General features: G+C 38.9%; 1 protein-coding gene across 1 annotated transcript; it reads left to right on the plus strand.

Moving 5' to 3' along the window:
- The first annotated feature begins 1,429 nt into the window (after positions 1–1,429).
- Positions 1,430–26,096, plus strand: klhl15 (kelch-like family member 15). The gene is made up of 3 exons (XM_028799425.2): positions 1,430–2,376; positions 10,963–11,674; positions 20,514–26,096. The coding sequence occupies exons 1-3, from the start codon at positions 2,255–2,257 to the stop codon at positions 21,621–21,623; spliced, it is 1,944 nt and encodes a 647-aa protein (XP_028655258.1). The 5' UTR covers positions 1,430–2,254; the 3' UTR covers positions 21,624–26,096.
- The last annotated feature ends 1,266 nt before the right edge of the window (positions 26,097–27,362 follow it).

The raw sequence follows: 27,362 nt of genomic DNA on the forward strand, positions 1-27,362 counted from the left end.
AGAAGTTCTTATGTGTGTTTAGGGGGTTGTTGTGTTTCATTATTAATATATTATTTATATATATTTTTCCCTCTCTTGAGCTTCTGAAAAATGTGTAATTTCCCCTTGGGGACAAATAAAGTACATCCTATATCTATCTATCTATCTATCTATCTATCTATCTATCTATCTATCTATCTATCTATCTATCTATCTATCTATCTATCTATCTATCTATGAGTTACTGAAAGAATATTATGCTTTAGATATGAGTGTACTAACATGCACCTCTGTCATCATTACTGTCCCTGTAGGTATTCCCGGAACTTTTCTTATGATCGAAGTGAATAATGTTTATAGTAACACCCAATCTAATAGCTTAATGATTGCAATTTTTAAATGAGTTTACATGAGGACATACTTATCCCCTCTGCTCTTTCCCTTTAAATTGAGAGGCTGATATGTTAATTGCCAGCGCACCACCATTAACTAGCAATCAGACAGCCAGCTGAGCAAACAGACAAGAAACACAAGGCCAAAGCAAGACTAGCTGCGGATTAATAATAACCTTTACATTTATATAGCGCTTTTCTCACTACTTAAAGTGCATTTCATAATGAGTGGGGAGACACTTCACCTACCACTAATGTGTAGCATCCATTTTTTTTCACAAGGACGCTTGCCACACAATAGCTATTAGGTGGTGAAATGTGAGAGAAATAGCCAATTAGAGACAGGGGATGATTTGGGGACCAGTATGACTAGGCCATGAAGGGCAATTTAGCCTTGACATTAGAATACACCCTTTTCTTTACAAAGGATGCCCAGGGATCTTTTTTGACCAAAGCAAGTCAGGACCTCGTTTTTATTTCTCATCTGAAGAATGGCACCATTTTACAGCACAGTGCTGGGACATTGGAATCAACATTCAGACTACAGGGTAAATGCCCTCTGCTGGCCTCAACAACACCTCTTCCAGCAGCAACCCAAGCTTTTCCTATATGGTCTCCCATCCAAGCACTGGCTGAGCCCGAACATCCTTAGCCTCACAGATGTATGACCTCTTCTGAAATGCATGTAGTATAGCTGCTAGCTTGACATTGATCTTGTTCTGCTGTTCACTGATACAACACTGACACTAAGTATCATCTCCTCTTAGTACCATATTATGCAGTCTGGTCTTGATTTGCTGCAGGTATGGTACTACCTCAGATATACTGCAACTGACCTGAGCTGTCTCCTTCAGGATACATACCTTGAGAGTGGGTTCTGGAGTGGTGACATCAGGGTGGCCACAAAGAACATGGAACATAACTACGTTTAAAGAGATGCACATTATTACAAGATCACATCTGAAATCAACAGAAGTAACATAAAGCCATGAAAAATAATCATTCAAAAACAACAGTAAAACATAACATACACATAACTTCAGCCTGACACATGACAAACCACTCTGTCGTACATCCTGAAAATTGGAAGACAGGCAGGTGAAGTGATGATCTTCCTCATGGTCACAGTGTCAGTATCAGGATTTGAACCCACAACGTCTTGCTTGTAATGGGAAATATCTGGAATTGATTCATCATCCTCATGGTGGTCCTTGGTTCTGGTGGAAAAACCTCAGTAGAGTCTAGCACACTTCTTAATCCTATTGGTTTACAGATGCAGTGCAAGCTGAAGTCTCCTGTTGTCTCCAGCTAAAGAATGAAGTATCCACTTCAGTAAACTGTTCAGTGCAAGTTCATTGCTAAGTTATTCATACGTTGCTGATGATGCCAGAATAGTGACATGTTGCATGTCGCTTGAACATGAAAGTAAGAATTCCACGGTAATGGGTTAATGTGGCAATACTGCTCCTACCGGTACTAATTTCGATAGTAGTAAATCTGACTGTGAGGGACCAATAATAAAAATGGTAATACAGTATGAGAAGGATGAGATGAAACGTGGACATCGCGTTAGGAGAACCACTGTACCTGAATGGTGACGTCAAAAGAACAGTTTTGAGCCAAGTGGCTTTCCGTAGGAGGCCAATTTCTGGCCTTGCAGCATGTAGCGACAGTAAGCTGCGCTCTCACTGCCATTGAGGTGATTCCCCTTTCATTCTAGCGAATAAAAACACCGGATGTGACGTCAGTCCAGTCGAAAACATGGCGTCTGTGGTGACCGTTTTGGGAGAAGGAGATAAACACCTGTGCATTAGGAAGGCATCGTCAGGTTGTTTGTAAATCACTTGGTAGCATTTGGTGTCGGTGAACGGGCGGCTCATCTTATGAAAAAGGCAACCAGCGACGTCGGAAACTTTTGGGTAATCCATGTCAAAGGGAGAACGAACGCTCCGTCTGAAGAGGAGTTGTCGGCTGCAGCCTCAGCAGCAGCAGCAGCAACGAGGAGGTATCTTACCTTATGAAATAAAGTGTATCTAGTTGCTAGTGGCATCGCGGCAGCATTCCATTCATAAAACAAACAGCTCGGAAAAGTAGACTCATTGGTACCGAGTAACGTTGAAATATTCCCCGCGCGTGTTGCAAACTGTAATGCTATAATGATCATTAAACTAAAAAAGAGAACTCGGTACGCTATATAGCGATACATTTACAACTAAATACCTGTTTACTAGCGCATAAGAAACATCAATCATGTAGCTGTGTGGGCGGTAAAAGCAGAAATCGGAGTGACGTTTGCTAATACCAAATGTTGTGAAAAATCAATTTACGTGGTGATACTCCCCCACCGTCCCACCCCCCGTGATTCTTCTCGGGGTATAGCGTAGACGGACAGTTTGATAACTCCTACATTTGTAAGAGGTTGTGTATGAAATCTTTTAAACAAGTTCTGTCAACACCACTGTCACCTTGATGTTCTTCAGGATTGTCGGGGAAAGTCATTATGTATTCATTATGTTTTGTTTTCTTTTGACTTTTTTGTGCATGGCGATTTTACGAGGCGAGAGTAGAATCAGACGGAATAACATGAGACATACATTGTCTTGATGTTTAATTTCAGTTTTTACAAAATCGCAGCTGAACATTGTTTGAGAGGAAGATGCAGACTACTTGGAGATATGTACTCCGAGACCAGCCTCTGTTACGCTTGTTGTTGCAGGTGCAAAAATACATTTTTTGAACCAGTACAGCCTTTATGGTTAATTATCCTAACAGAAGGGGGTTAGGCAGGAAACAACCGTTTATGCAACAATATAAGATGATCACCTTTTCCAGTTTTTTTTTTTTTTTTTTTTGCGATAGTATGGTAATTTTTTACATTCATTTTACAAGGTGATCATAAGCAGGGTAAATGTTTTAGGTTGCGGGAGATGAATACTAAATAAGCAGCTATATATAGTAAGCAGTTTGTAAGTGACTTCATGAATAGCACAGTTACCCACCCTGGGTTGTGTACAACAGGATTAAGGCCTGTAAATAGATGGATAGAACTTTATTTGTCCCTAGAAGGATATATATATATTTTTTTATATAAACTCTCTTTAAATAAATAGGTAATTATTTACACTGAACACACACCAGAATCACTAAAAAAGAAACAAACTATTGCTTCATTAGTCACAGTCACCATGAGGCTTTATACAGGCATATTTATGTTGGTATAAAGGAGCATTTATTGACACAGTTCACCTGAGTAATTTTATTGGCTTAAAGTACTTGGTGTTAGTGTGCTCGAGAGAGGATGAGCAACCTTGCTCATAATGGCCTATAACTGAATTTGCACTAGTAATCAACTTGTTGATTTGGTCGGCGTCTATTGCAGTGCTGTTACCAGCCCAACACACCACATAATAGAAAATTGCACTGGCCATCTCAGAGTTGTAAAAGCTGTGAAGGATGTCACTTCCAACATTAAAATAATGCGGTCTCCTAAGAAACGAGCCTACTCTGCCCTTTCTAATATAGATTCTTTGTGTCCCAAGACTATTCCAACCTTTCATTAATGTGAACCCCTAAGTACTTATAGGAGTGCACTACCTCTACTTCTATTCCTTGAATACTGACCGGACATAGAGGCTGTTTGCTGTGGTGAAAGTCAATAACCAGTTCCTTGGTGCTGATGTTAAGATGCAGACAGTTTTCTTTGAACCAAGAAACCAGGTTCTCCACCTGACTCCTATACTCTGTCTTTTCCTCCCCTTATCGATACACTCCATAAGTGCAGAGTCATCTGAGAGTTTCTGCAAGTGACATGACCAGACATTATATTTATAGTCCAGAAGTGTACAGATTGAGGAGAAAAGGAGACGAGACTGTTCCTTGTTGTGCTGTAGAATTGCTCACATCCTTACCAGAAACACTGTCCTTAGTCCATTATCAAGGAGACCATAGGGTTATCCACCTGCATATCTCTAAGCTTACCCATTGAAAGAGATGGCTGGATAATATTAAAGGCAGTAGAGAAATCAAAAAACATAATCAACAAGACAAATGGTGCGAAAGAGTGAAAAATGCCCATATTACTAAGTGATGGAACTGGGGTTAGGGCAGCTTTAAAGACTTGAGGTTCTAATCTTTTATTTCTTTATTTAAATATGATGAATTGTACCTAGCCAATGATATTTTACTTTGGATTTTCTGTATGTGTAAAGAGTGCACATGAAACAATAAGGGAGAGGCCAAACTTCTGATATCAGCAAATACTAGAAATACCCCTGCTGCTAAGTGCAGGGTTGTTCTGCATAACTGCGTGATTAGACAGGGAACAGTAAGGAAAAAATATATATGTCTCTTTACATGTCCCTTACTTTTGAATGGTGCCACAAATGTAAATTGTCCATTGGCACAGAATAAGCTGTTAGCTCACGGGAGTTAGAGTTTCTCGTGTAAAGCTAGAGATTTTTAAATTAGCTTTATTGGGGTATGCAGTAGTCTGCCAGTGACCTAGCCCCGTATCAAAAGGGTTCCACCCTTTTAAAAAAAGATCTTGAAATATCATCAAAAACCTATACAGTTATCACTGCAAGTCTCCATTACAATTGCCCAGACCATTGAACATCTGTTACATAGTTGTAGTTACATACCCTAATGTTTTTATTACATTTTGAAAGTACAGATACAAGGTAACTATGTAAGTACACTTTTTTTTTGGATCAGTGATAAATTGTTACATTGTAATTATATAAACTGTGGAATAACAATGACAACTGAGTAATTAACTATAGCATTACTTTGTATTACACAGTAAGTATGGAGTAATAACTCGTAGTTACACTGTACTTATATAGGTAATTACATAGTAGTTACAGTGTAATTATGGATACTTAATGTAAAGTGTTACCGGTTTGAGGAGTCTGAGAATTTATACAGCTTTTTAATTTGCATCACATAGGGTTCCCTAAAGATGACTTTGAACAAGCCATAGTCCTAATAAACTAATAAGGTCTTAGATCTTGGTAAAAGTTATACCTCAAATATCTTGGGGTGCCCAAATGTTTGCATGGTGCGCTTTTCCTTTTTATTCTGTTTAATTGTACACAACAAATGCAATACACTAATGTTGCATAGCATGCCGAAAAGAAATGTGTCATGTTTAACTTTATGCCTTTTGGTGATCAGTTCATCTTCTGCTCACAGCAACAGACTTTTTAAGCAAGGTTGCCCAAACATTTGTTTGCCACTTTAGTGAAGACACACAGGGAAGCCACTGTATTAAGTACACCGACTTGAGGAGATGTTGGGCCTTAATTCATCCTCACAGTCTGAATTCATTTGAGCATCAGGTGAGGACTGTGTTGAAAGTCCACAAAGGCATGCTGGCCTTTTTGAACCCAGGGTGTTCGAAATCGTCTTGTGGTGGATTCACAGAGTTGACCCTTCACAAACACTATGTTGTCCTTTTGCTTAGAATCGGTGTCCTGTTGGAAAGTGAACTTTTGGACTAATCTGAGGTCTAGAGTGTTCTGGAGCAGGTTTTCATTGCAAACAACTTTGTATTATGTTCCTTTCAGATTTACGTCAACCCTGGCTCGTCTACCACAGCATGATGCCTCGAACATAGCTATTCAATCATAAAGCCCAAATTAGTGGAATGTTAAAGTGGAGGTTATCCTTCTGGAATGTTTCACAAATCTCCACGCAGGTTCTCTGGAGCTCAGTGACCATCAGGCTCTGGACCCTCTCCCCCAAATGCTCATTTTGGCAAGGCAGGCAGCTTTAAGAAGAGTTGTGGTTGTTCTAGACTTATTTCATTTAAAAATTATCAAAGCCCCTGTGCTGTTGGGGATGTTAAATGCTTCAGATTTTTTTTTTTTTTGTTTTTTATGGCCTTCCCCTGATTTGTACCTCGACACAGCCATGTCTCTAATCTCTGCAGGTAATTCCTTCAACCTTATGGCTTGGTATTTGCTCTGATACACATTGTCAACTGTGGGACCTTATTACTGTAGGTGTTTGCCTTTCCTAGTCATGTGCAATCAGTTGAATGGGCCATAGGAGGACCCCAATCAAGGCACAGAAACATCTCTGTGAAGATCAATTGAATGAGATGTATCTGAGCCAAATTTAAAGTGTCATAACAAAGGTTCTGAATATTGGTGTCAATGTAGTTTTTTTTTTTTAACACTAATGTTAGCTATTTTTTTCCTTCAGTATCCTTGTGTATCTCAACCTCTCTTGGTTAGTGCTTCCTCTCACGATTGTGTTCCCATAAAGCCTGCTTCATAGACTGTCATTTCGAGGTTCCTTGTTTGCTTCCTGTCTGCTTTTGACTACCACCAATGGTAGATGGGACCTCCTTACCTGCTGTGAAAACATTATTTGTATTCTAATGAATACTTCCTGTGTTTTAAGGCAACTCTCGACGTTCCTCCCATGCCTTTCCTAGGTATCTTTGTGTCTCAACCACTCTTGCCCAGTGCTTCCTCTCTCAATCACATTTGACTGAGCAACCAAAGTGAAACTGACCAGTTTGCTTGGAGGACCTCACACACACTAGCATGTTATTTATCTACAGTAGATAAATTTGTTAAATCCTGTTTTTCTTTGCCCTTTTTTGGGTTTTTAGTGCATCCTGATATAGAGGAAAAAAGTAATTTAAATGATTTAAGCATAAGGCTGCAACATAAAATGCTAAAGTGAAGAAATCTGAATACTTCTGGAGGCACAGGAAAGTGATATATATACTACTACTGTAGTTTTAAACACCCCTAATTTTCAAGTTCTCATTGAAATTTAAGTAGTTCAATTCTAGTGAATAATCTGAAATGGTACAAAAGTAAGTGGTTAATTGTCAGAGGTTAAAAGTTTAGTTACCAAATGCTGAAAAATAAAGTAATTTTCAAAGTTCTAGAAATTAAGACAGTGGTGAAAGTTAAGGAAGTGTGACTTTTAACTGTCAAGAGAAGACTTCCAGCTGCAGGTTAAGTGGCAGTAAGAAAGCCATTGCTATAAGTGCAAAACAAGGGGGCTTCGCTCGCCTACCCCCGGCGTTTTGAACCCGTGCCCACTGGGCAGCCGTAGTTTCAGACACGCGTTGTAGGAGCTTGCGTTGTTTTGAACCCGTGCTTGACCTGCTTCTGCGGTTTGAGACGCGCGTTGTAGGTGTATATCCGTCAGTCGAGCTCGTTCGGTTTGAACCCGTGCCTGCTTTGCTTCCGCAGTTTCAGACGGTGGGTCGCGTTCGACGTTTTGTACGATCCCAAGCAGCACATTATGTCTAACTTCACTCCACAGTAGTGTTACGCACAATATGGCGGTGACGCCTGTGCCTTCACTACGCAGTAGTGCCACTCACAATATGGCGGCAACGCCTGCGCCTTCCGTATTATTGTCGGGTTTTACCATGCTGTGTAGGCGCCTTTGCCTTTCGTACTTTCACGCGCCTTCCGACGCGCGATGTAGGCGCCTGCACCTTCCGGGTCTGCCTCCGCTGTGTGGTGTGGACGTTTAACTGTCGTTTTTTCTGCCTTTATATTCTGTATCTCGCTGTGCATGTGTTTCGTGCCTAGGTTTTTTTGAAGCTGTTGCATTCCAGTTTTCATCATCTGTAACCTGCTCTCCATGTGTTTGGCCCCGTTCCTTAACCTCTTTATGACGTTTTACTTTGTTTCCTACTCTGTCTTTTATTTCTGACCTCGCTTTATCCTGCTTGCGGCATGTCAGACGGTTCGTAGTCTCCCGTTTCGGTCTGGGGCGGGGGGCTTTGTATGGCGCCTGCGCACGTTCGTAGTCTCTCCCGTTTCACTTTGGGGAGGGGGGCTTTGTGTGGCGCCTGCGCACTATGTCTCCTGTGTCCATGGGCAGGTCCCTGCGTCCATATCCGGTTTACCATTCTCGGTTAGTAATATGGATAAAAGCAAAAGGCTTGCTTGGGCCAGGAACCGCTGCCAGCCTCAATGTACTCTGAATTTAAAGCATAGAAGAAATGAACAAATGGAAATATTGGCACTACAAATCTGTTAAGCTGCTGTCTTTTATATCACACAAGCTGTTGACTTAAGCTCCTAATTTCCAAAATTTGTCTTCTCATTCTGTTGTGATCATTGGTCTGCTAGACCTGTTCTTAGCTGTTTTCTCCAGTTTCCAAGTTCCTTTTGATGGTGTAGGAAAACTGTACTCGTTGACACCTTGGCTTTTGTTACAATTTCTCTAAAGGAGAGACCCAAACTTGTAAGGGTTACAATGGTCTTCTGTCATACTTTGTTAACAGCCTTTTTTTCTCATCATTATGATAGCAATATACTGTATGAATTTGTAAAAAAATATGCTTCAGTGGTTGTAGCAACACTGTGTGTTCCAACTGTACTTTTATACAGACAGTTTGTTAGTAATTAACAAAAGTTGGGACACCCATAGGTGTTTGCTTCAGCTTTCAATGCCTAGTTAATTTCAATTTCTGCAGAAAAGCTGTAAGTTGTTAACCCATTTCTTGTTCCCTAAAATTCTATTTTTTATTACTCTGAAAATTGCATTCTTTCTTAGTTTGTGGTAGGCTAAACATTTTTTTTTAACCTCTAGTAGTTTACTGCTTCCTTTTGTACCATTTTAGATTACAGTAATCCCTCACTTATCGCGGGAGATAGGTTCCAAGGCCCACCGCGATAACTGAATTTCCGCGAAGTAGGGACACTATATTTATTTAATTATTTAACGTGTATTTGGACGTTTTTAAACCCTCCCTGTATTGTTTACAACCCACCATTTACTCTATTAAAAACAGGGACAACTGCTAAGCAATATGAAATCGGTAGATAAGTTTACACTTACTGTATAGCGAAGTACACGTAGCAGCTTGTAGGCGGTCATGACGTCGTCGACCTTGTTGCAAAGATTCCTAAAGCAGATTCCATCCAGACTACTGTCTTATCACGTCCACTTGCAACTCGTTTTGCACCCTGGTTAAAGGACACTGCGGCCGTAGATCTTATATGCTTTTCCTCCTTTTTAAATAAAAAGAATCGATGTCCTGCAGCGGTGTAGCTGTTCCCTTCCTTCAACATATCCAAAACTTTTACCTTTTCTGCAATCATTTGCATCTTCTGTTGGTGCTTGGACACGGCCCCTGAAGCATTAGCACGTTAATGATGAATGAGTGAGATGAGACTTCCTGGTTAATGCAACACTCCGTCGCTGAGCCAATCAGCAGCACACAGGAACTTAACTGCGTGCTCTGATTGGGTAGCTTCTCAGCCATCCGCCAATAGCATCTCTTGTATGAAATCAACTGGGCAAACCAACTGAGGAAGCAAGTAAAAAGACCCATTGTCCGCAGAAACCCGCGAAGCAGCGAAAAATCCGCGTTATGTATTTAGATATGCTTACATATAAAATTCGTGAAGTCGTGAATCCGCGAAAATTGAACCGCGAAGTAGCGAGGGATTACTGTATTCAATGAACCTATGATATAGTGCGCAGTCATAGTGGCATTCCCGTCATTGAAGTGGACAGCTTTACTGCCAACTACAGGGGAACCTATAAAACATCAAGGCTGGCAAAGTCGCATGAATTCCAACTTTTGTGGTGACAGTGAGCTACCTAATAGAGCAGCACTACAAGATCAATATAAAAATATATATTAAAAATCTGTTGGATGTTAATTGCTAAAATAGCTTAAGTATACGAGGGGGGACCCAAAAATAACCGGAAATATTTTTAAAACATGTTTAATTTAATTTTCTGTACAAACTACAATTAGTCTCCTTCAAAGTACTCTCCATTGGCGGAAATACACTTATCTAACCATTTGTTCCATTGTTCGAAACATTTTTTAAATTCGTCTGAAGTAATGCCCATTAATGCTCTGGTCGTTTCTTGTTTTACCTCTTTGACGTCAGCAAAACGCCTTCCTTTCAAGTCTTTTTCATCCGAGGGAACAAAAAGAAATCACACGGAGCTAAATCCGGTGAGTAGGGTGGGTGGTTCAGGGTTGTCATACCGTTTCTTGCCAAAAATTGGCGAATGCTGAGAGCAGTGTGAGATGGAGCGTTGTCATGATGAAAGAACCAATTGCCCAACTCCCACAAATCAGGGCATTTCCTTCTCACACTGTTGCGCAACCTACTTTTACAAAAAAATTCACTGAACACAAGCACAACCTTCCAGACTGATGGCACTTGGCAGACTGACTTGTGAGGAGTGTAACTAGATCGCCCTAGCGGCCCAACCACGTACTACAAGTACCAACCTAACAACAACAAAATTCCGGTTATTTTTGGGTCCCCCCTCATATATTATGAATTATTTATACATCAATATTGAACTGTATATTTACAATTTTATTTTCTCAAGATACAAACATGATGCATAATTAGAATCTCCTGTATACAAGATGACTTTAATGATTAAATTATTTTTATGCCTGTGACTGTACGTTTAACCAGTATTTAACAAGTGTTTATTTCTGTGGTATTGTATGTATGTGTGTGGTGAGTTCTCCATCTTTATGATGATTGGCATCTACGATATTTTGTGTGCTCCTATTTTTTTGTTCAACAAAAATATCTTTTTTTTTTTTTTTTTCTTTTCCTCTATCCAGGTCATTAATGGCAGGGGACGTGGAAGTGTATAATTCATCACTTCATGATACCAGTGTCTCCTCTGGCTTCAGGGCACTATATGAGGAAAGGCTTCTTTTGGATGTTACACTGGTCATTGAGGACCACCATTTCCAAGCCCATAAAGCCCTTTTGGCCACACAGAGTGACTATTTCCGCATTATGTTCACAGCAGACATGCGGGAACGGGACCAGGACAAAATACACCTCAAAGGACTGACTGCCACTGGCTTTAGCCATGTTTTACAGTTCATGTACTATGGCACGATTGAATTAAGCATGACAACAGTACATGAGATTCTGCAGGCTGCTATGTATGTACAGTTGACTCAGGTTGTAGAGTTCAGCTGCTCTTTCCTGCTTGCAAAGATATGTTTGGATAACTGTGCTGAAATAATGCGTCTGTTGGATGACTTCAGTGTAAACATAGAGGGTGTTCGAGAGCAGCTGGATAGCTTCCTACTGGAGAACTTTGTGCCTCTTATGTCAAGACCAGACTTCCTATCCTACTTGACTTACGAGAAGTTGATGGCATACCTGGATAGTGACCAGCTGAGCCGTTTCCCTGAGATTGAATTGTATGAGGCAGTACAGTCATGGCTGAGACATGATCGTCGCCGTTGGCGCCACACAGACTCTGTTATCCAGAATGTCCGCTTCTGCCTCATGACTCCTTCTCATGTCTTTGAGAAGGTGGGTATTCAGCTTTATGTTAATACTTTTTTTTTTTTTATTTTAGTCACATTTTTACAATCCTTATTGATCATTGTGTTTTTGTCATATGTTGGCTACTATTTGGTTTATTGTTTTAGTGGGATGTATTTGTCTTGTTTCTGTTAATACTTGTGTGACTGAGGACATTCTTTTACAGTGGCAGTTTGTTTCCTGGAGCTTAGACATATTAACTATGATATAGTAGTTCAGAAACTTGGAATAGGATGCTGCCATATATTTAATTTTCCTCACTGCTGAAACCTTCATCTTTAATTTGATTATGCTCTAGTGCATGAATAGAGTGGTGACCTTTAACTGTAGCACATGTGGCCTTAATTTTTATTTTCAAAATGGACTTTCTTGCAGAAATCCAAGCTTTCCAGTGCTTTTCACTGAGGACTGTTGCCTAGCTTGAGAATGAGTGAAACATTCATCAAAATTTAGTTATGGGATTTTTCAAATTTTCAGTACTCTAATGTAGTCAAAATCTGTTTAGCAACTGTGACACTGAATTCATGATCTTATTTATTCAGCAATACTAACATCCTATGGCACCATCCGATTTCTTGCACGGCAAACAGCTTTATAGTACAGTATCAGTGAAACAAAAGCATCATCGCAGTATGAATCAAACTGCACATGCAAATAAAAATTGAATGCATCAGTGGCCTGGAGGCACTAAACCGAGCAGAGGAATATGCTATAAAACTACAGAGAAGAAGGAAGCAAAGTGTTAATGGGAGATATAAATATGGAGTAGAACATAAATGGACAGAGCTTTCAAAAGTGATCAGTTAAAAAAGATTGGTTGTACGTACAATCTGAATTTGAATATTGACAAGACCGGCGCTTCGTAGCCCCTGGGCTGAAATAACAAAGTCTTTTTTTTGTTTGTTTTAATGTTAAGGAAACCTTGGGTGTGTAAGTAATAGGACTAAAACAGTACAGGCATTGGAATGGTAGAGTAAACAACTTTGTAAGTTGGTATCAGAGATGCACTAACTGATTCAGCCAAACCTTACACCCAATGTGATATTTTGGGAGGGAGTTCATTTTGTGTCCCTTATCACAGATCCCCAATAATTCAATATTTCAAAATTTCCAATTTGTCATTGATTTTGTGTTGCTCATTTCTTCTTTAGGGATCTACGTTTAATTTCATGTTTAAAAGAATAATTTACTAAACAAAACTGATATAATGGAGTGTAAAAGAGAAGGAGCAGACTGGTTGTGACTAGGGATGCCACAATACCAGAATTTTAGTATTTGATACCAATACAAGTGAAATTTCACAATACTCAATACCTTTTGATACCATGGCAAAAAGAGAAATATAATTCAACCACTTTTTATTAAAAGTACCTTCATTATTAAAGTGAACAATATTGTGCCCTTTTCTGTAATAGAACTTAAGTAAATGCTTTAGTATTTACAGTATATATATTATTTGGCAGACATCTTTTAGCCAAGGTAATTGCAACAACTGAGATACAACTGGTCCAATTCTTTTGCATTTCCAATTGGAGCACAGACAAGGGAAGTGACCTGCTCATGGGCACCCATGTCAGTAGTGGGATTTAAACCCACAACCTCAGGGTTTTAAAGTCTAAAGCCTTTAACCACTGTGTCACACTGCCACAGTTGTAACAGCTGCTTTAAAATATTGGTGTACCCAAGAAGTTTAAAGAAGTTTACCCAAATATCAATTAAGTAAACTAGTATTGGCATTCATAAATATCAAAATAAAATGCAGGGCTTGAATTTTAATGTGTGATGGACATAGGGATCCCCCCCAGTGTGACAACAAATGCGGCAATTTTATAATCTAGAGGGGGTTTCAGCTTATGGTTTATAAAGGATGAGCTTGTGCACATTACAAATTTATTCTCTGACATATTGTGCTTCCTAAACATAAAAATTCAAACATTATTATATCTGTTAGTGAATCCTAAGATAATTTTCAGGATATTTTAATTCAAGAAAACTTTTTAAATCTGTTTTTGTAACAGCATGCTTTTTAAAACCTTGTTTGTCAGAGCATTAGTCTGTTAGGTTTGTAATATTTGATATTATAAGGTTTATATTTGCATAATTAACTGGTTAAAACAAACTAAAGAGTAACAGATGAGTCAAATTGATTCAATTTGCAAATGTCACAAAATACTGGAACTTTTAATTTTCCAACTCTGTCCCTCCTTTTTTATTTTTTGCATTTGCCCAAACTTTAATTTCCTGTGTGAAATCAATCTTGTCAGTGTTACATTAATCCATTAGTTCAGAACTCCTCTGATACACCCTTTGTTGTGCTGTTTTCAAAGTGTCTTATATGACAGACCATTTGTTTGTACTTAGTCTGTGTATTGTGAAGTAGAGTATTGACTGGACCACTAACTTGTAGAATTCACCACACTCCCTTATGATCCTTTCAAATATATGACGTGCTTTCGATATGTTTGTCACATTTTAGAGGCAAATGAATGAACATCAGTGTGGCTTAAAACCAAATGAATGGCACAAGTTTTAGTGTCTGCATATCTGTATTTAGCAATGTTTTGCCCATCCTGCTAATTGACTTAACCACAGTACTTTGTTCTTTGAAGTAATAAATACATTTTGTTTTGGTATTATCACCAGTATAGGCAAGCCGTCTTGCCACTTTGTTTAGAAACTTGCCTCAGTTTGTACTTCCTACAGCTGTTCACACTGGCAGGACGCAGAGTCCTGTATGCATAGCCGCACTTGGTGCTTGTGACTGTGAACTGTGCAAAACCGGTTACAGAATGGATGGATGCTTAAAAGCAAATCCATGGATGTGTTCAGTGTAATCAGAAAATGAATCCAAAGCCTCCATTCATGTTGGTGTTACTGGTGTTCCCAGAAGGAGGTGTTTCATCTCTCTGGGCACCCTGGATATCATCGAGAGGAGTCGCAGCGCATGGCTCAATGGCAACTCTGGTCTGTACCGGGAACTAAGAAGGACGGCTGTGAGAGCTCTGAGGGCAGATAAAGCGGTGTTTGTTAGAGGAATCTGTGAGCAAGTGACACACCATCTGTGGTCTAGCGACCCATGTCCTACTTACAGAGGAATCGAAGCATTACGCACATCTGAATCTGTTCCTCGGAGAGTCGCAGTCAGGGCAGCTGATGGAACGGTCCTTACGGATGACACTGCAGTTGTGACCCGCTGGGCTGGCTACTTTGAGCAGTTGTTCAAAGCTGATCCTCCGGCTAGGACATTGGATATCGCGGAGTCCACGGTTCTCTAGTCTGATCCTCCAATTAGCTGTGAACCACCCAATCTCGCTGAGATTGCACAGGTGGTGAACCAGCTGAGGTGGGGGGAAGTTCTGCAGGGATCTGTGGTATCCAGGGTGAACTTCTCCAGGCTGGTGGTAAGGCTGTCCTCCTGGCATTTCAAGCAATCTTTGCTTCCATTTGGGAGACTGGCATCATCCCAACTGACTGGAAAACGGGACTTGTCATCCCTATCTGGAAAGGGAAGGGTGATCGCCTGGATTGCAGCAACTACAGGGGGAATAACACTGCTCTCGGTGCTGGGTAAGGTCCTTGCTAGGGTCGTTCTCAATAGGATCCGTGATCACTTGCTCACCCACCAGCGACCGGAACAGTCTAGTTTTATGCTTAAGAAGTCTACCATCGATCGCATCCTGGCACTGAGGGTTCTCATAGAGCGCAATCGCGAATATCGGCAGAGTTTCTTTGCAGCCTTTGTCGATTTTTGCAAAGCATTCGACTCAGTTGATTGAGCTGCCCTGTGGGACATCCTGAGGGTTCGTGGGATCCCCTCGAGGTTGCTGGATATCATGGCTGGCATGTGCACTGGTACTGTTAGTGCTGTGCAGAGTGGAGGCAGGACCTCTGCGTTTTTCCCAGTTGATTCTGGTGTTCGTCAGGGGTGTGTTCTTGCTCCTACTCTGTTCAATGCTTGTATGGACTGGGTGTTGGGCAAGGTCGTGGGGTCCAGCGGCTGTGGGGCATCTGTTGGTGAAGAAAGAGTCATGGATCTTGACTTTGCTGACAATGCTGTGATCTTCACGGAGTCAATGGAGGGGCGCTTGAGAGACAGAGCAAGGAGTCTAAGTGTCTGGGCTTGCGAGTGTCCTGGATAAAAACCAATATCCAGGCCTTTAATGACCTCTTGGGCACAGCCATCAGCAGTGTGTCTGTTTGCAGAGAGAGTGTTGACCTTGTTGAGAGGTTTACTTACCTTGGCAGTGACATTCATGTCTCTGGTGATTCTTCCTGTGAAGTCAGTAGATGGATTGTGAGAGCATGGGGGGTCATGAGGTCGCTGGAAAGGGGTGTGTGGTGCTCCCGATTATCTATGCAAAAGGACGAAGGTCCAAGTCTTTAGAGTCCTGGTGCTTCCTGTCTTACTATATGGTTGTGAGACATGGACGCTGTTCAGTGACCTGAGACAAAGACTGGACTCCTTTGGTACTGTGTCTCTCTGGAAAATCCTTGGGTGCCGTTGGTTTGACTTTGTGTCAAATGAGCGGTTGCTCATGGAGTCCCGAATGAGGCACATTACCTGCATTGTGAGGGAGAGTCAGTTACGGCACTACAGCCATGTGACACGTTTCCCAGAGGGTGATCCGGCTTATAAGATCCTCATTGTTGGGGACCCGAGTGGCTGGACCAGGCCAAGGGGTCACCTACGTAACACCTGGCTGCGGCAGATAGAGGGTCATTTCCAGAGGAAAGGACTGGACCGCGTGTCTGCCTGGGGGGTTGCCAACTGGGATCCCGAGCTGTTTCGACATGTAGTGGGTACGGCAACGCACTGTACCAGTGCATGCTCCCCAACTTGACTTGTGACAAAATTTAACTGAGCAAACATTGGTTTATTAATTTTTTCTTTGTTTCATTTATGTTAACTATATTTTGAAGCTAATTTTGTTTTTGAGACTGAAAAGGCCAATATTAGTTCTGTGGAACTCTTTCTTAGGCTTGTTTTTTCATTTCATTGTATAGACCTCGATTTACTATTTTCAAAGCAAAAGTGACCCTTATGTAAATGCCCTAAACTTTGGGGATACCATGTAATCTTGATTTTAAAAATGAAGAATAAAAAATGTTTTTTCTGCAAAACAAATGGGAACAGCTTTTTTGTTTTTCAGAGAAGGAGGCGGCATTACTTTCCCATTTTTGTTGTTCAGCAGCAAAAATGTTCCTGACAGAGCAAAAGGCTGTTCCTGCATGTGTGTGTGTATCTTTTAAAGTAATAATTCCCTACTACTGTTTTTGTGCTTTATTATATAAAATATGCAGTTTATTACAATAAAAGAATTGTTATACCACTTAGAGAGCTACAGCTAGATAAAGTTCTGTGCTTACTTGCCAAATGCTGTTTTCGTCTAAGAGCATAAAAAGTAGTGTTCTTTGTTTTAGATTTAATCTTTTATAATCATTACATAATTTGAAATAAAACTCAAAAAACTTTCATAATATTCATCTAAGTAACAATGTTAGTAATAATTGTGTGTATGTAAATTTATGTATGTGTTTATACAGTATAATATATTTGTAGGTAGTAATATATAACAAAAGAGAGGCTGGGGTGGGTGTTGGTAATAAAATGGTTTTTTTTTTATTATTATTATTTAGATGTTCTTTTTAAGACTGCATATGCTAGGTTCATGTCCAAATGTCTCTTAATAGCGTTTTCATTTGACAGCCATGATTCAGCCAGTTCTCTGGCACTTTTTGTATTAGCCTTGAAGTTTACTTGTACCGTGTTCCAGTTAAACGTGTGTCTGGTTGAACCTTTATGTGCATATATCAGAGATCATGGGTCCTTCCTTCTGACAGCATTGCAATGTTCTTGTATGCGTGTTGCAAGTGTTTTAGAAGTTTGCCTCACATATACAGCTGGGCGTGCAGTGCATTGTATTCTGTACACTGCATTCTGTGTCTCTGATGCAGATTTCCTGCTTTTAGCATTAAAAAAAGAAGTGTTTGAATACTCTATATGTACTGTATGTGTATATATAATATATATATATAAATATATATAGTGTGTATGTATGTATGTATGTATATAACATATGTTTGTGTTTGTGTATTGAAATCTCTATATATACATACATTGTGAATTTCCCATTGGGATTAATAAAGTATCTATCTATCTATCTATCTATCTATCATATGTGCACACACACACACACACACGTGCAAGCGTGCGCGCGCGCGCACACACACACACACACACATATGTTTTTGTTTGTATAGTATTTCAATACTATATCTCGAATTTTAATCTTCTCACTTAAAGGAAGGACTTCACACCTTCTCTTAGTCTTAGCAGAATTGCCAACATCTCTACTTTTGTGTTTTGGGGCCATTTTAAGTAAAATAACTTATTTATAGCAATACTGTGAACATGAATAATGTTTACACTGCAGATGCTATAGCGTGACTAACAGTGAGAGGGAAGCTGGTTGGATGCCTGATTGACGGGAAAAAAGGTAGACAACGGGATCATCCATGCCAGACATGGTTCAACACTTTCAGCTGGGTGGGTGATTAATTTAGTTTTACAAATTTTTTAATTTTTGGATTTTTTTTTTTTTCTTACATAATTTTCAAGCCGCATGTAACTGAAACTGTGGTTGGAGAATCGGTGGTCGAGGGAGGAACACCGTATGTGTGTGTGTACATCAAAAAATGCATAAAATTTTATATATATATATATATATTATACACAGTGGAACCTCGGGTCACGACCGTAATTAGTTCCAAAACTCTGGTCGTTACCCGAAGTAATTTTCCCCATAGGATTGTATGTAAATACAATTAATCCGTTCCAGACCGCACGAACTGTATGTAAATATATTTTTTTTAAAGATTTTTAAGCATAAATATAGTTAATTACACCATAGAATGCACAGCGTAATAGTAAACTAAATGTAAAAACATTGAATAACACTGAGAAAAAGCTTTGAACAACAGAGAAAACTAACATTACAAAAGTTCATGCTATAGCGCTACGAAGCGCTTGCTAAAAACACTTTTTGTTTAATGAGTTTTAAGCACAGTTTTGTAACAGTGCACGCTACGAACCAATCGCTGTAAACAGAAGTGAAGTGGAGGTTAAAATCCAATAGAAAAAAAACGAGGTTAAAACAATGCTCGAATCAGTCTCTTTAAAAACAAGCCTGGTGCATTCTTTAACTTCTCTCTCTCTGTCTCTGTCTGTCTCTGTGGCTTGTTCGTATACCAAGTGTGGGGTCATGAACAGATGCAAAAGTTTGGCGAACTATTTGGTCATAACCAGATTTGTACGTGTTCAGAGACGTTCGTGAACTGAGGTTCCACTGTGTGTGTGTGTGTGTGTGTATATATGTGTATGTATGTGTGTATATATAATATATATATATATAAAGAGAAGGTCTGTGATATGGTTTGCATATTTGCAGCTGGAGATCCACAAAGGAAGAAAAATGAGTCACGTATCATAAAGTACTTTTTATTTCTGAGCTTTCAACCCCTGCCAGGGGTCTTCATCACAGGATAATGCTTAGACTTGCAAGAATCAAAGGCAATATATAGCAAAAAATTACAGGGGGGGGGGTTATTGGGTGTAAAGTCTTGCTTATTATGAATATGTTCTTCTAAAGTTTGCATATGCTGGATTTGTGTCCAAGTGTCTGTTGATGGCGTTCTCATTTGAAATACCCTATACAATTGTATATGCACATTATAGACTGCAGTTGTGTGTAGTTTAACAGAAAGAAAAGCTGTTTTTCTGTTCTTACTTTACTCATATAAGCTTCCTTTATACTGTGCTTAGATAGTTATTATGAACTTGTTTTCTCCTTTTTGTGTTTTTTTCCAGTTAAATGAGCTTCACTGGATCAGTAAGTATACTAAAAGAAGGAAAAGAAATGAATAGCATACTTTTCCAAAAATATTATTCTGCTTTTCTCTTGCTGTACTTATGAGATTCTTAGACCAGGGATATTAGAGTGGTTCACATCCATCCATCCATTCATCCTTAAACCAGTTTAATCCAGTTGAAGGTCCCTGGCACCAGAGCGTATTCCTTTAACAGTTGACACAAGGCGTAATCATCTCTAGACAAGGATGCCAGTCCATCACGAGACATACCTATTCTCCAATTATATGTAGCCAATTTAAAGTTGCCATTTAAACTAACATGATTGTATTTGTATTGATCTGGAAGGAAACAATACCTGGTGACAATCCCCTCATAAACACATGCAAAATCCACACTGGACTTGGATTTAAAGTTGGTGGCCTGATGCCTTCATCATTGTGCCATCTATAATTCAGGTCCAAAAGATATTTTTTTTCTCAATTATTTTAATCCATGTAATTTAGGTTGGATCTCTAAACTCTAGAATTGGTTCTTGTCTTGTGCATAGTGCTGTCAAGTTAGGTTCAGTTCTCTGTGACCTGAAAATTCAGGTACATGTCATGCTGGGAAATGGATGGATGGGTTCAACAAGTGGCAAAATGTTAACAAGTAAATTACCTGTTAACTGAGTACATTACTTGCAAGATAATTTATAGTATTTTATCTAAGCTTGGTATACTGTATTCTTCAGGATAGGTTGAAAAACTAAAATTATAAGAACATTGGTGAAAGCATTTAACCATGAAATAAATGTTTAATATACCAATTTAGCTTTTTCTTCTAACCTCATAGACTGTGTTTAATATGTTCATATTTTTGTTCCCACTTATTTAGTTATAATTCAAATGAGCTTCCCAGCTATTTTGATTGATTGTAATTTACATCTTTTTTTTCTTCTTTCAAATTCTCTCCTGGTAGGTTAAGACATCTGAATTTTATCGTTATTCCCGGCAGCTTCGACTTGAAGTGGAACAAGCTCTCAATTACTTTCATGGCATTAATCAGCAACCTTTAATGGAGATGAAATCCAATCGCATTCGTTCTGTAAAACCTCAGACTGCTGTTTTTCGGGGGATGATTGGACATAGCATGGTTAACAGCAAGATCTTGTTGCTACACAAACCTAAAGTATGGTGGGAACTGGAGGGTCCCCAGGTGCCCTTGAGGCCAGACTGCTTGGCTATTGTCAATAACTTTGTATTTTTGCTGGGAGGTGAAGAGTTGGGTCCAGATGGGGAATTTCACGCATCTTCGAAAGTGTTTCGATATGATCCAAGGCAGAACTCTTGGCTTAGGATGGCAGACATGTCTGTTCCTCGCTCAGAGTTTGCCGTAGGGGTCATTGGAAAGTTTATCTATGCAGTTGCAGGGAGAACTCGAGATGAGACATTTTACTCAACTGAGCGTTATGATATAACAGAAGATAAATGGGAATTTGTTGATCCTTACCCTGTTAATAAATATGGCCATGAAGGTACTGTACTCAATAGCAAGTTATACATCACTGGAGGTATTACCTCATCATCAACTTCAAAGCAGGTTTGCGTGTTTGACCCCAGCAAGGAAGGTATTCTGGAGCACCGAACCCGGAGGACCCAAGTGGTAACAACTTGCTGGGAGAACAAGTCAAAAATGAATTATGCTCGCTGTTTTCACAAAATGATTTCCTACAATGGGAAGCTTTATGTTTTTGGTGGAGTTTGTGTCATTCTACGAGCATCCTTTGAATCCCAGGGCTGCCCCTCTACAGAAGTTTATGATCCAAATACAGATGAGTGGACCATTTTGGCTTCAATGCCCATTGGTAGAAGTGGACATGGTGTTGCTGTACTTGATAAGCAAATTATGGTTCTTGGGGGTCTTTGTTATAATGGTCATTACAGTGACTCCATACTCACTTTTGACCCAGAGGAAAACAAGTGGAAGGAGGATGAGTACCCTAGAATGCCTTGTAAACTGGACGGTCTGCAGGTCTGCAGCCTGCATTTTCCAGAATATGTACTGGAGAATGTGCGACGGTGTAGCTGAGAACCTGCTCTTAGGTGCCCTGCAGATGCTGAAGTGCAGTTCAAAAGACTCCAAATGACAATTTTAAGGAATACTTGTTTACAATGAGAAAAGATGTAACAGTGAAAGTCAAATTCTTATTAGGTAGAGTGATATCCTACCAACTTGAAATGTTAATTTTGTAATCTGATTTTTTTTTTTTTTTTTTTTTTTTTTTTTCCTGAGTGAACATTTCACTTTTATCTTACTCCGTTTCTTTCTCAAGTAGCCCTCCAACACAAGTTGTAACCCCATTTAGGTAGAGTCGATTCTGGTTGTGATGTGCTTCAACCTGAACAAATGTGGGAGTGTGCGGAGGTCACATGACATACAAAAACTCATTAATTTCACTAACAACCTTTTTTTTTTTTTTTTAAACAATTAACTTAGCTGGTATTGCATTGGGCAAAGACCTATTGAAGTTTTTTTTACTAAAGCTAGCTTATAATGTCATGAACATCTCCAGAAAATTTTGTCTTTGGTTTTGGAGTCATTGCTGAGCTATTCTTAATTATAGGTGGCATATGGTTTCATATCACTAATTGGTCTTTTTTATAACAGCCATATTGACATGAAATTGTATTGCAAGCACCAGTGTACATAATGACATTAAATAAGGTTCAAATTATGCTACACTGAAGTTGAACAGAAGTTTGATACCTGTGCTTGACATACTATTTAATGTCAAAATCTCTGCCGTGAAAAGACCCATTCCAATGTGGCTAATAAATGCCAATACTCCACCCTGCATTAATCAGAGGGGAGTGAGGTGTGCAAATCAGTCGGGCGTAATCAATCAATAGCAGATGCTGTCAATTACCTGGTAGAGATAAAAGCATTGCCTTTGCTGCAGCAGCATACATTTTGACAATGTCTTCGGTAGGGAAGTTATTTAGACTCAATCAGAATCTTGTTGTGACCCTTTCAAATGTCACCTCAAGAAGATAACCCGTGCTTTAGTAGATGTGCCTGAGACAGCAATACAAGATCACACAAGTCTCGATTTCGGTTCAGGTCAGTGCATCTGCAGAAATTGCTGTGTGAGACTATCATAACTCTCATCTGAGAACAAACAGATCTGTCAGTCTGACGTTTCAGTAGTGACTTAGCAAACCCTCCTCGTAGTGTATCTACGGCTGGTCCCTCAACATCTGGAGATGAAGGTACATGGCTAGGATGTGTTGAAGAATCCATGCCCAGCACTGGAGAGTTGAGACTGAACTTTTTACATCCTTATGGACCATCTCCATCCTACTCATTCCCAAACCATCCTGATACACTTTTCACAGATCATCAGGATGTGCTTTTAGTAGATGAACCTGTGATGGCAACAGGATGGACATACAGAGTTTCAAGCAAAGGCACAACTGCTGTGTCAAAGACTCTGATGGAATATAAATTGAGAGTATAGCCATTGTTTGTTTTTTCGATTCCCACCTTACCATTCAAACAGTCCAGCTTGTACATAACTTATTCATGATTCCACTAAAGTTGAATTTCTTTACTCATTCTTAAGAGCCCCTTTAGTTTCAGTTTAGTTTTTGTGTTTGTTTTTCAGGTTTGCGAGGAAAGGCTTGATCTATTTTTTCTGAAAACATACAATGAAAGAATGCATGATCTCAAATATGATTTACTTAATTCAAGGCCCTTTTTTGTAGACTTGTGTCTCAAGAAGTCAAAAATGTGAACTGGAAAGAAAAACTAAAACTATTCTGATTTACCATTCTATTTTGTTTTAGTTACTTTGGCATTATTGTCTTTTTTTTATTCATTTTAAACTGTGGTTTTTATTTTTATTTCAATTAAAATATATTTTCACTGCTAGTTCTGGCTTTAGTCTTACTTTTCAAGAACCCTGATAACCCTATACTATTCACTGATCACTAACTGCTATTCAACAGCATTGTAAGGAATTGTTGTTTTGAGTCGCACTTCAGATGAGAAACAATATCTCAGCAACAACTCAAAAACCAAAGACCACATTTTCTGGAGATGTTCATGACATTATAAGGTAGCTTTAGTAAAAAATTGACCAATTTTAAAATAGAGGTTTTTTCACTATTTAAATTTTAATGTTATAATCACTCATAACATGGTAATTTTTCATTTTGGGGATAGCATAGTATTTACACAAAATATAGAGTGGTAAAACAGCTTTAAAACAATATGGGGCCATTTCTGTGCAACTTATATTTAGGGAGATATAGTCAGTCAAAGTCATAATCATAAATAAGTTCAAACTTTGTTAGCTTAAATCTCCCGTAATATTGATCCAAGATATGTGCAATTTCAGTTCCATGGGTTACTCGTATGACCAAATCAGCATGCTAAGTTTCGTTAAAATCTGTGACGGTGAGGTCCAAAATTGTGATGATTTGACATGGAATTACTTGTATGTATAGAAGGAATCCGTGTCAGAAGAGTGCTAGTTCAATTCAGAGCACACATGTCCACGCTATGACATAAAGGGGAAATGTTGAGTTAATCAGCCTAACCTGCATGTCAATGGGAGTAAATCAGAGTACTTGGTGGCTCTTAAAATTTGTTTATTTCTAAATTGGTGGTGAAAGACTAGCGTAGCTGCTTCACTGCATTAGAGTCATAAGTTTGGATCTTAGGCCCAATCTGTCCTGGGTAAAGTTTGCACTTCACCTGTGTGCCTGCATGGTTTATTCCCTTCTGCATCCCAAAGATGTGTAGGTTAAGACAATTCTTGACTATCCTCTGGCTTGGTATGAGTGAGCCGTGCAATGGTTGGTTCCCCATCCAGGGTAAGTTCTTGCCTTGCACCTATTGCTGCTAGCATAAGCATGGGTCCCTCACATATACAGAACTGAACAAGCTAGCTATCAGGTTAGAATATGTATGGATAGATTTTTTTTTTTTAAATTGATTCAATAACATTGTTCGTGGTTTTTCATTCTTATCACTAATAGAAGTTTTTGCAACGTTTAGTATGAAACCAAACATCTGCTTGATTTGTGCCCGGATTAAACAAGTTTGTTACAACCTGGGTTGGACTACTTGTGTTAAAGGCGCATCAAACCTGTTGAAAATAGTTGTTCTTTGTTACTGTACTTGTAGGTAGGAAAAAAAATGTTTTCTATTATAAATTCTGCCATAGCTAATTTTCAACAATCTTAAGATAAGTTAATCAATACCTTATTTAGCTCCATTGTTCAGTTTGCACTATCATAAAGAGTTCTCAAATGCTTTTGCCAAAAAAAACTTAATTATATTTCAGAGTTAGGTCCCTATTATATACAGCTAGCTGAAATAGTAAGTTTGGACCTTACTTAAATAATTTGCTTTGATCATTTGATTATTTTAGCACGCATCCCACTTAAAAGATTTGGTGAACCTAACTTTTAAGGCATGAAAAAGATGACAAATTATTTGCCATTTATTGAAATAGAGGCAAGTTAATAATGTTGCATCTTGTTATAGTTTTTTCTACCAAGAATTTTGATTAGATGTTCTTAACTCTTGACATCTTTATTTGCAGATTCTACCTTGTTAGCTTAAAACTTTCCAAAACTGTTTTTCCCTTTATGTTTTTTTTATGTGTGGTTAGTGCGGTAAAATGAAGCTATCAGCTTTAGAGGGTCATGAATAACTGAATCCATATTGAACAGGGAACAGAATGTGGACATTGCATCAATTGAATGTCTGTTACAAAGATGTTAGCTTTGTAGTAATGTGCATATAATGTATAACCATTCAGAAAAACAAATCGAATAACTTTGTAAAACCATACAAATTTAACCCAGAGGTTTGGTTTGGATGAAGATAGATTCAAAACTGAGTGGCATTTTAAGTGGTTAGTGTAGTTTTGGAACATAACATTGGTATGCAGTACATCTCTTAAAAAAAACAAAAAAAAAAAAAAAAAAACATAGTTGATCTAATATGTCTATTACAAAGCTACAACAATGTCCAAAGCAGTCTTGTTGTGGCACACATCAGTTGCATTTAATAACTTTGCAGTATATAATCCAGAGGTTGGTTTCATTAACATTAGCGTGGTTCTCAACCTGGGTTGGGGGTTAGGGCAGTAAACTTCTAGAGCAGTGGTTTTTAACCTGAGGCCTGTGAGGTTCAGATAAAAATTAACATTTATATTCACTATACAGCCTGGTACTGTTGATTTTTCTCGCATGAACTTTCTCACGTGATTTTTCCGTGCATTACTTCTCTCGCCGTTATTTTTCTTGCAAGTATTCATCTCATCTAAGGCTAATGCAGAAGTTATATACTCATGAGAAAAATAACGTGCGAGAAAAATCACGTGAGAAACATCACTCGAGATAAATAGCTGTTACCATTGGTTCCCATTGAAAGAAATTATTATTTCTGGGGAAGGGGGGTCCATAGCTTTCATAAGATTCTTAAAGGGGTTGTGACTCAGAAAGGTTAGGAATCACTTTTCTAGAGCAGGGGTAGGCAACGTCGGTCCTGGAGTGCCACAGTATGTGCAGGTTTTTGTTCCAACCCAGTTCCTTAACGAGAACTCAATTATTGCTGATGAAGCACATATTGCTTAAGTGACATTTTAATGCTTCATTTTAGTGGTCTCGCTTGTTAAGGTTCTCTAACCTTAATTGCTTATTTCAATCTTAAACTGCTGCATTCAGTGTTTTAATTGCTCCTTATTAGCAATATGATGTAAAAGACAAAGCTGCCAGCAGTTCTCCAGCTAGCTTTTTTCCAATTACATCTGTGTGTGTTCATCATGCACGGTTTGATTTAATAAAACACTTAATAGAAAAATGTGACAGACTGAAAATGATCTGTTTTAGGCTTCAAATCATTTGGATGATATCCTTGGAAAGGAAAAAAATCTACGATATAAAAGCCTTACATTGCACAGACTAACAAGCCATAAAATTAAATAAGGTCTGAGATTGGCAATGATTGGTTTCTAATTAAGCAATTGGGTTGGAATGAAAACCTGTAGCCACTGCGGCTCACCAGAACCGACATTGCCTACCCCTGTTTTACATCTTATTGCTAATAAGGAGCAATTAAAACACTGAATGCAGCAGTTTAAGATTGAAATAAGCAATTAAGGTTGGAGAACCTTAACAAGCGAGACCACTAAAATGAAGCATTAAAATGTCACTTAAGCAATATGTGCTTCATCAGCAATAATTGAGTTCTCGTTAAGGAACTGGGTTGGAACAAAAACCTGCACATACTGTGGCACTCCAGGACCGACGTTGCCTACCCCTGTTCTAGAGGATCCACAAGATTGTGGAGAATAATTATGAAACAGTAGCAAAGTACTTAAATGGCTAAAAATCAAAAAAATCAAGCTACAGCAGGGGTGTCAAACTTATGAGGCCTGCATGTTCCATAAGGTCCACAATGACTGTTAGTTTTCTCAAAGACCCACTTTAAAGTGTGTTTTACTTATAGATTGTATCCATGTGTAGTTTACCTGGGTTACATTTACAACTAGCATTAAAATGCATCTCCAATGTCCTCATTATGTCTGGATAGAAATCGGATAGACTCTCCATATATGCACAGCAATTCTGGGATTCAGTGGCTGCTCATGCAGCACAACACATCTATCCTGTAGTTATAATGGGAATAGTCTGCTCGTAGTGACCCAACAAGAAAGTGAAAAGAAGCTGAGATGCCACACTGCCATAAAAAAAAAACCTTGCATGATGCTAAAAACTGTGCCGGTATTGTGAAGGAAATGATAGGTTGACT

The sequence above is a fragment of the Erpetoichthys calabaricus genome, chromosome 4 (assembly GCF_900747795.2).
Source record: "Erpetoichthys calabaricus chromosome 4, fErpCal1.3, whole genome shotgun sequence".
NCBI lineage: Eukaryota > Metazoa > Chordata > Cladistia > Polypteriformes > Polypteridae > Erpetoichthys > Erpetoichthys calabaricus.

Excerpts from the sequence above, each read along its gene's own strand:
- klhl15 (XM_028799425.2), top strand. The coding sequence starts at position 2,255 with ATGAAAAAGGCAACCAGCGACGTCGGAAACTTTTGGGTAATCCATGTC. Across the intron at positions 2,377-10,962 it reads GCAGCAGCAGCAACGAGGAG|GTCATTAATGGCAGGGGACG; the intron begins GTATCTTACCTT and ends TCCTCTATCCAG. Across the intron at positions 11,675-20,513 it reads CTTCTCATGTCTTTGAGAAG|GTTAAGACATCTGAATTTTA; the intron begins GTGGGTATTCAG and ends CTCTCCTGGTAG.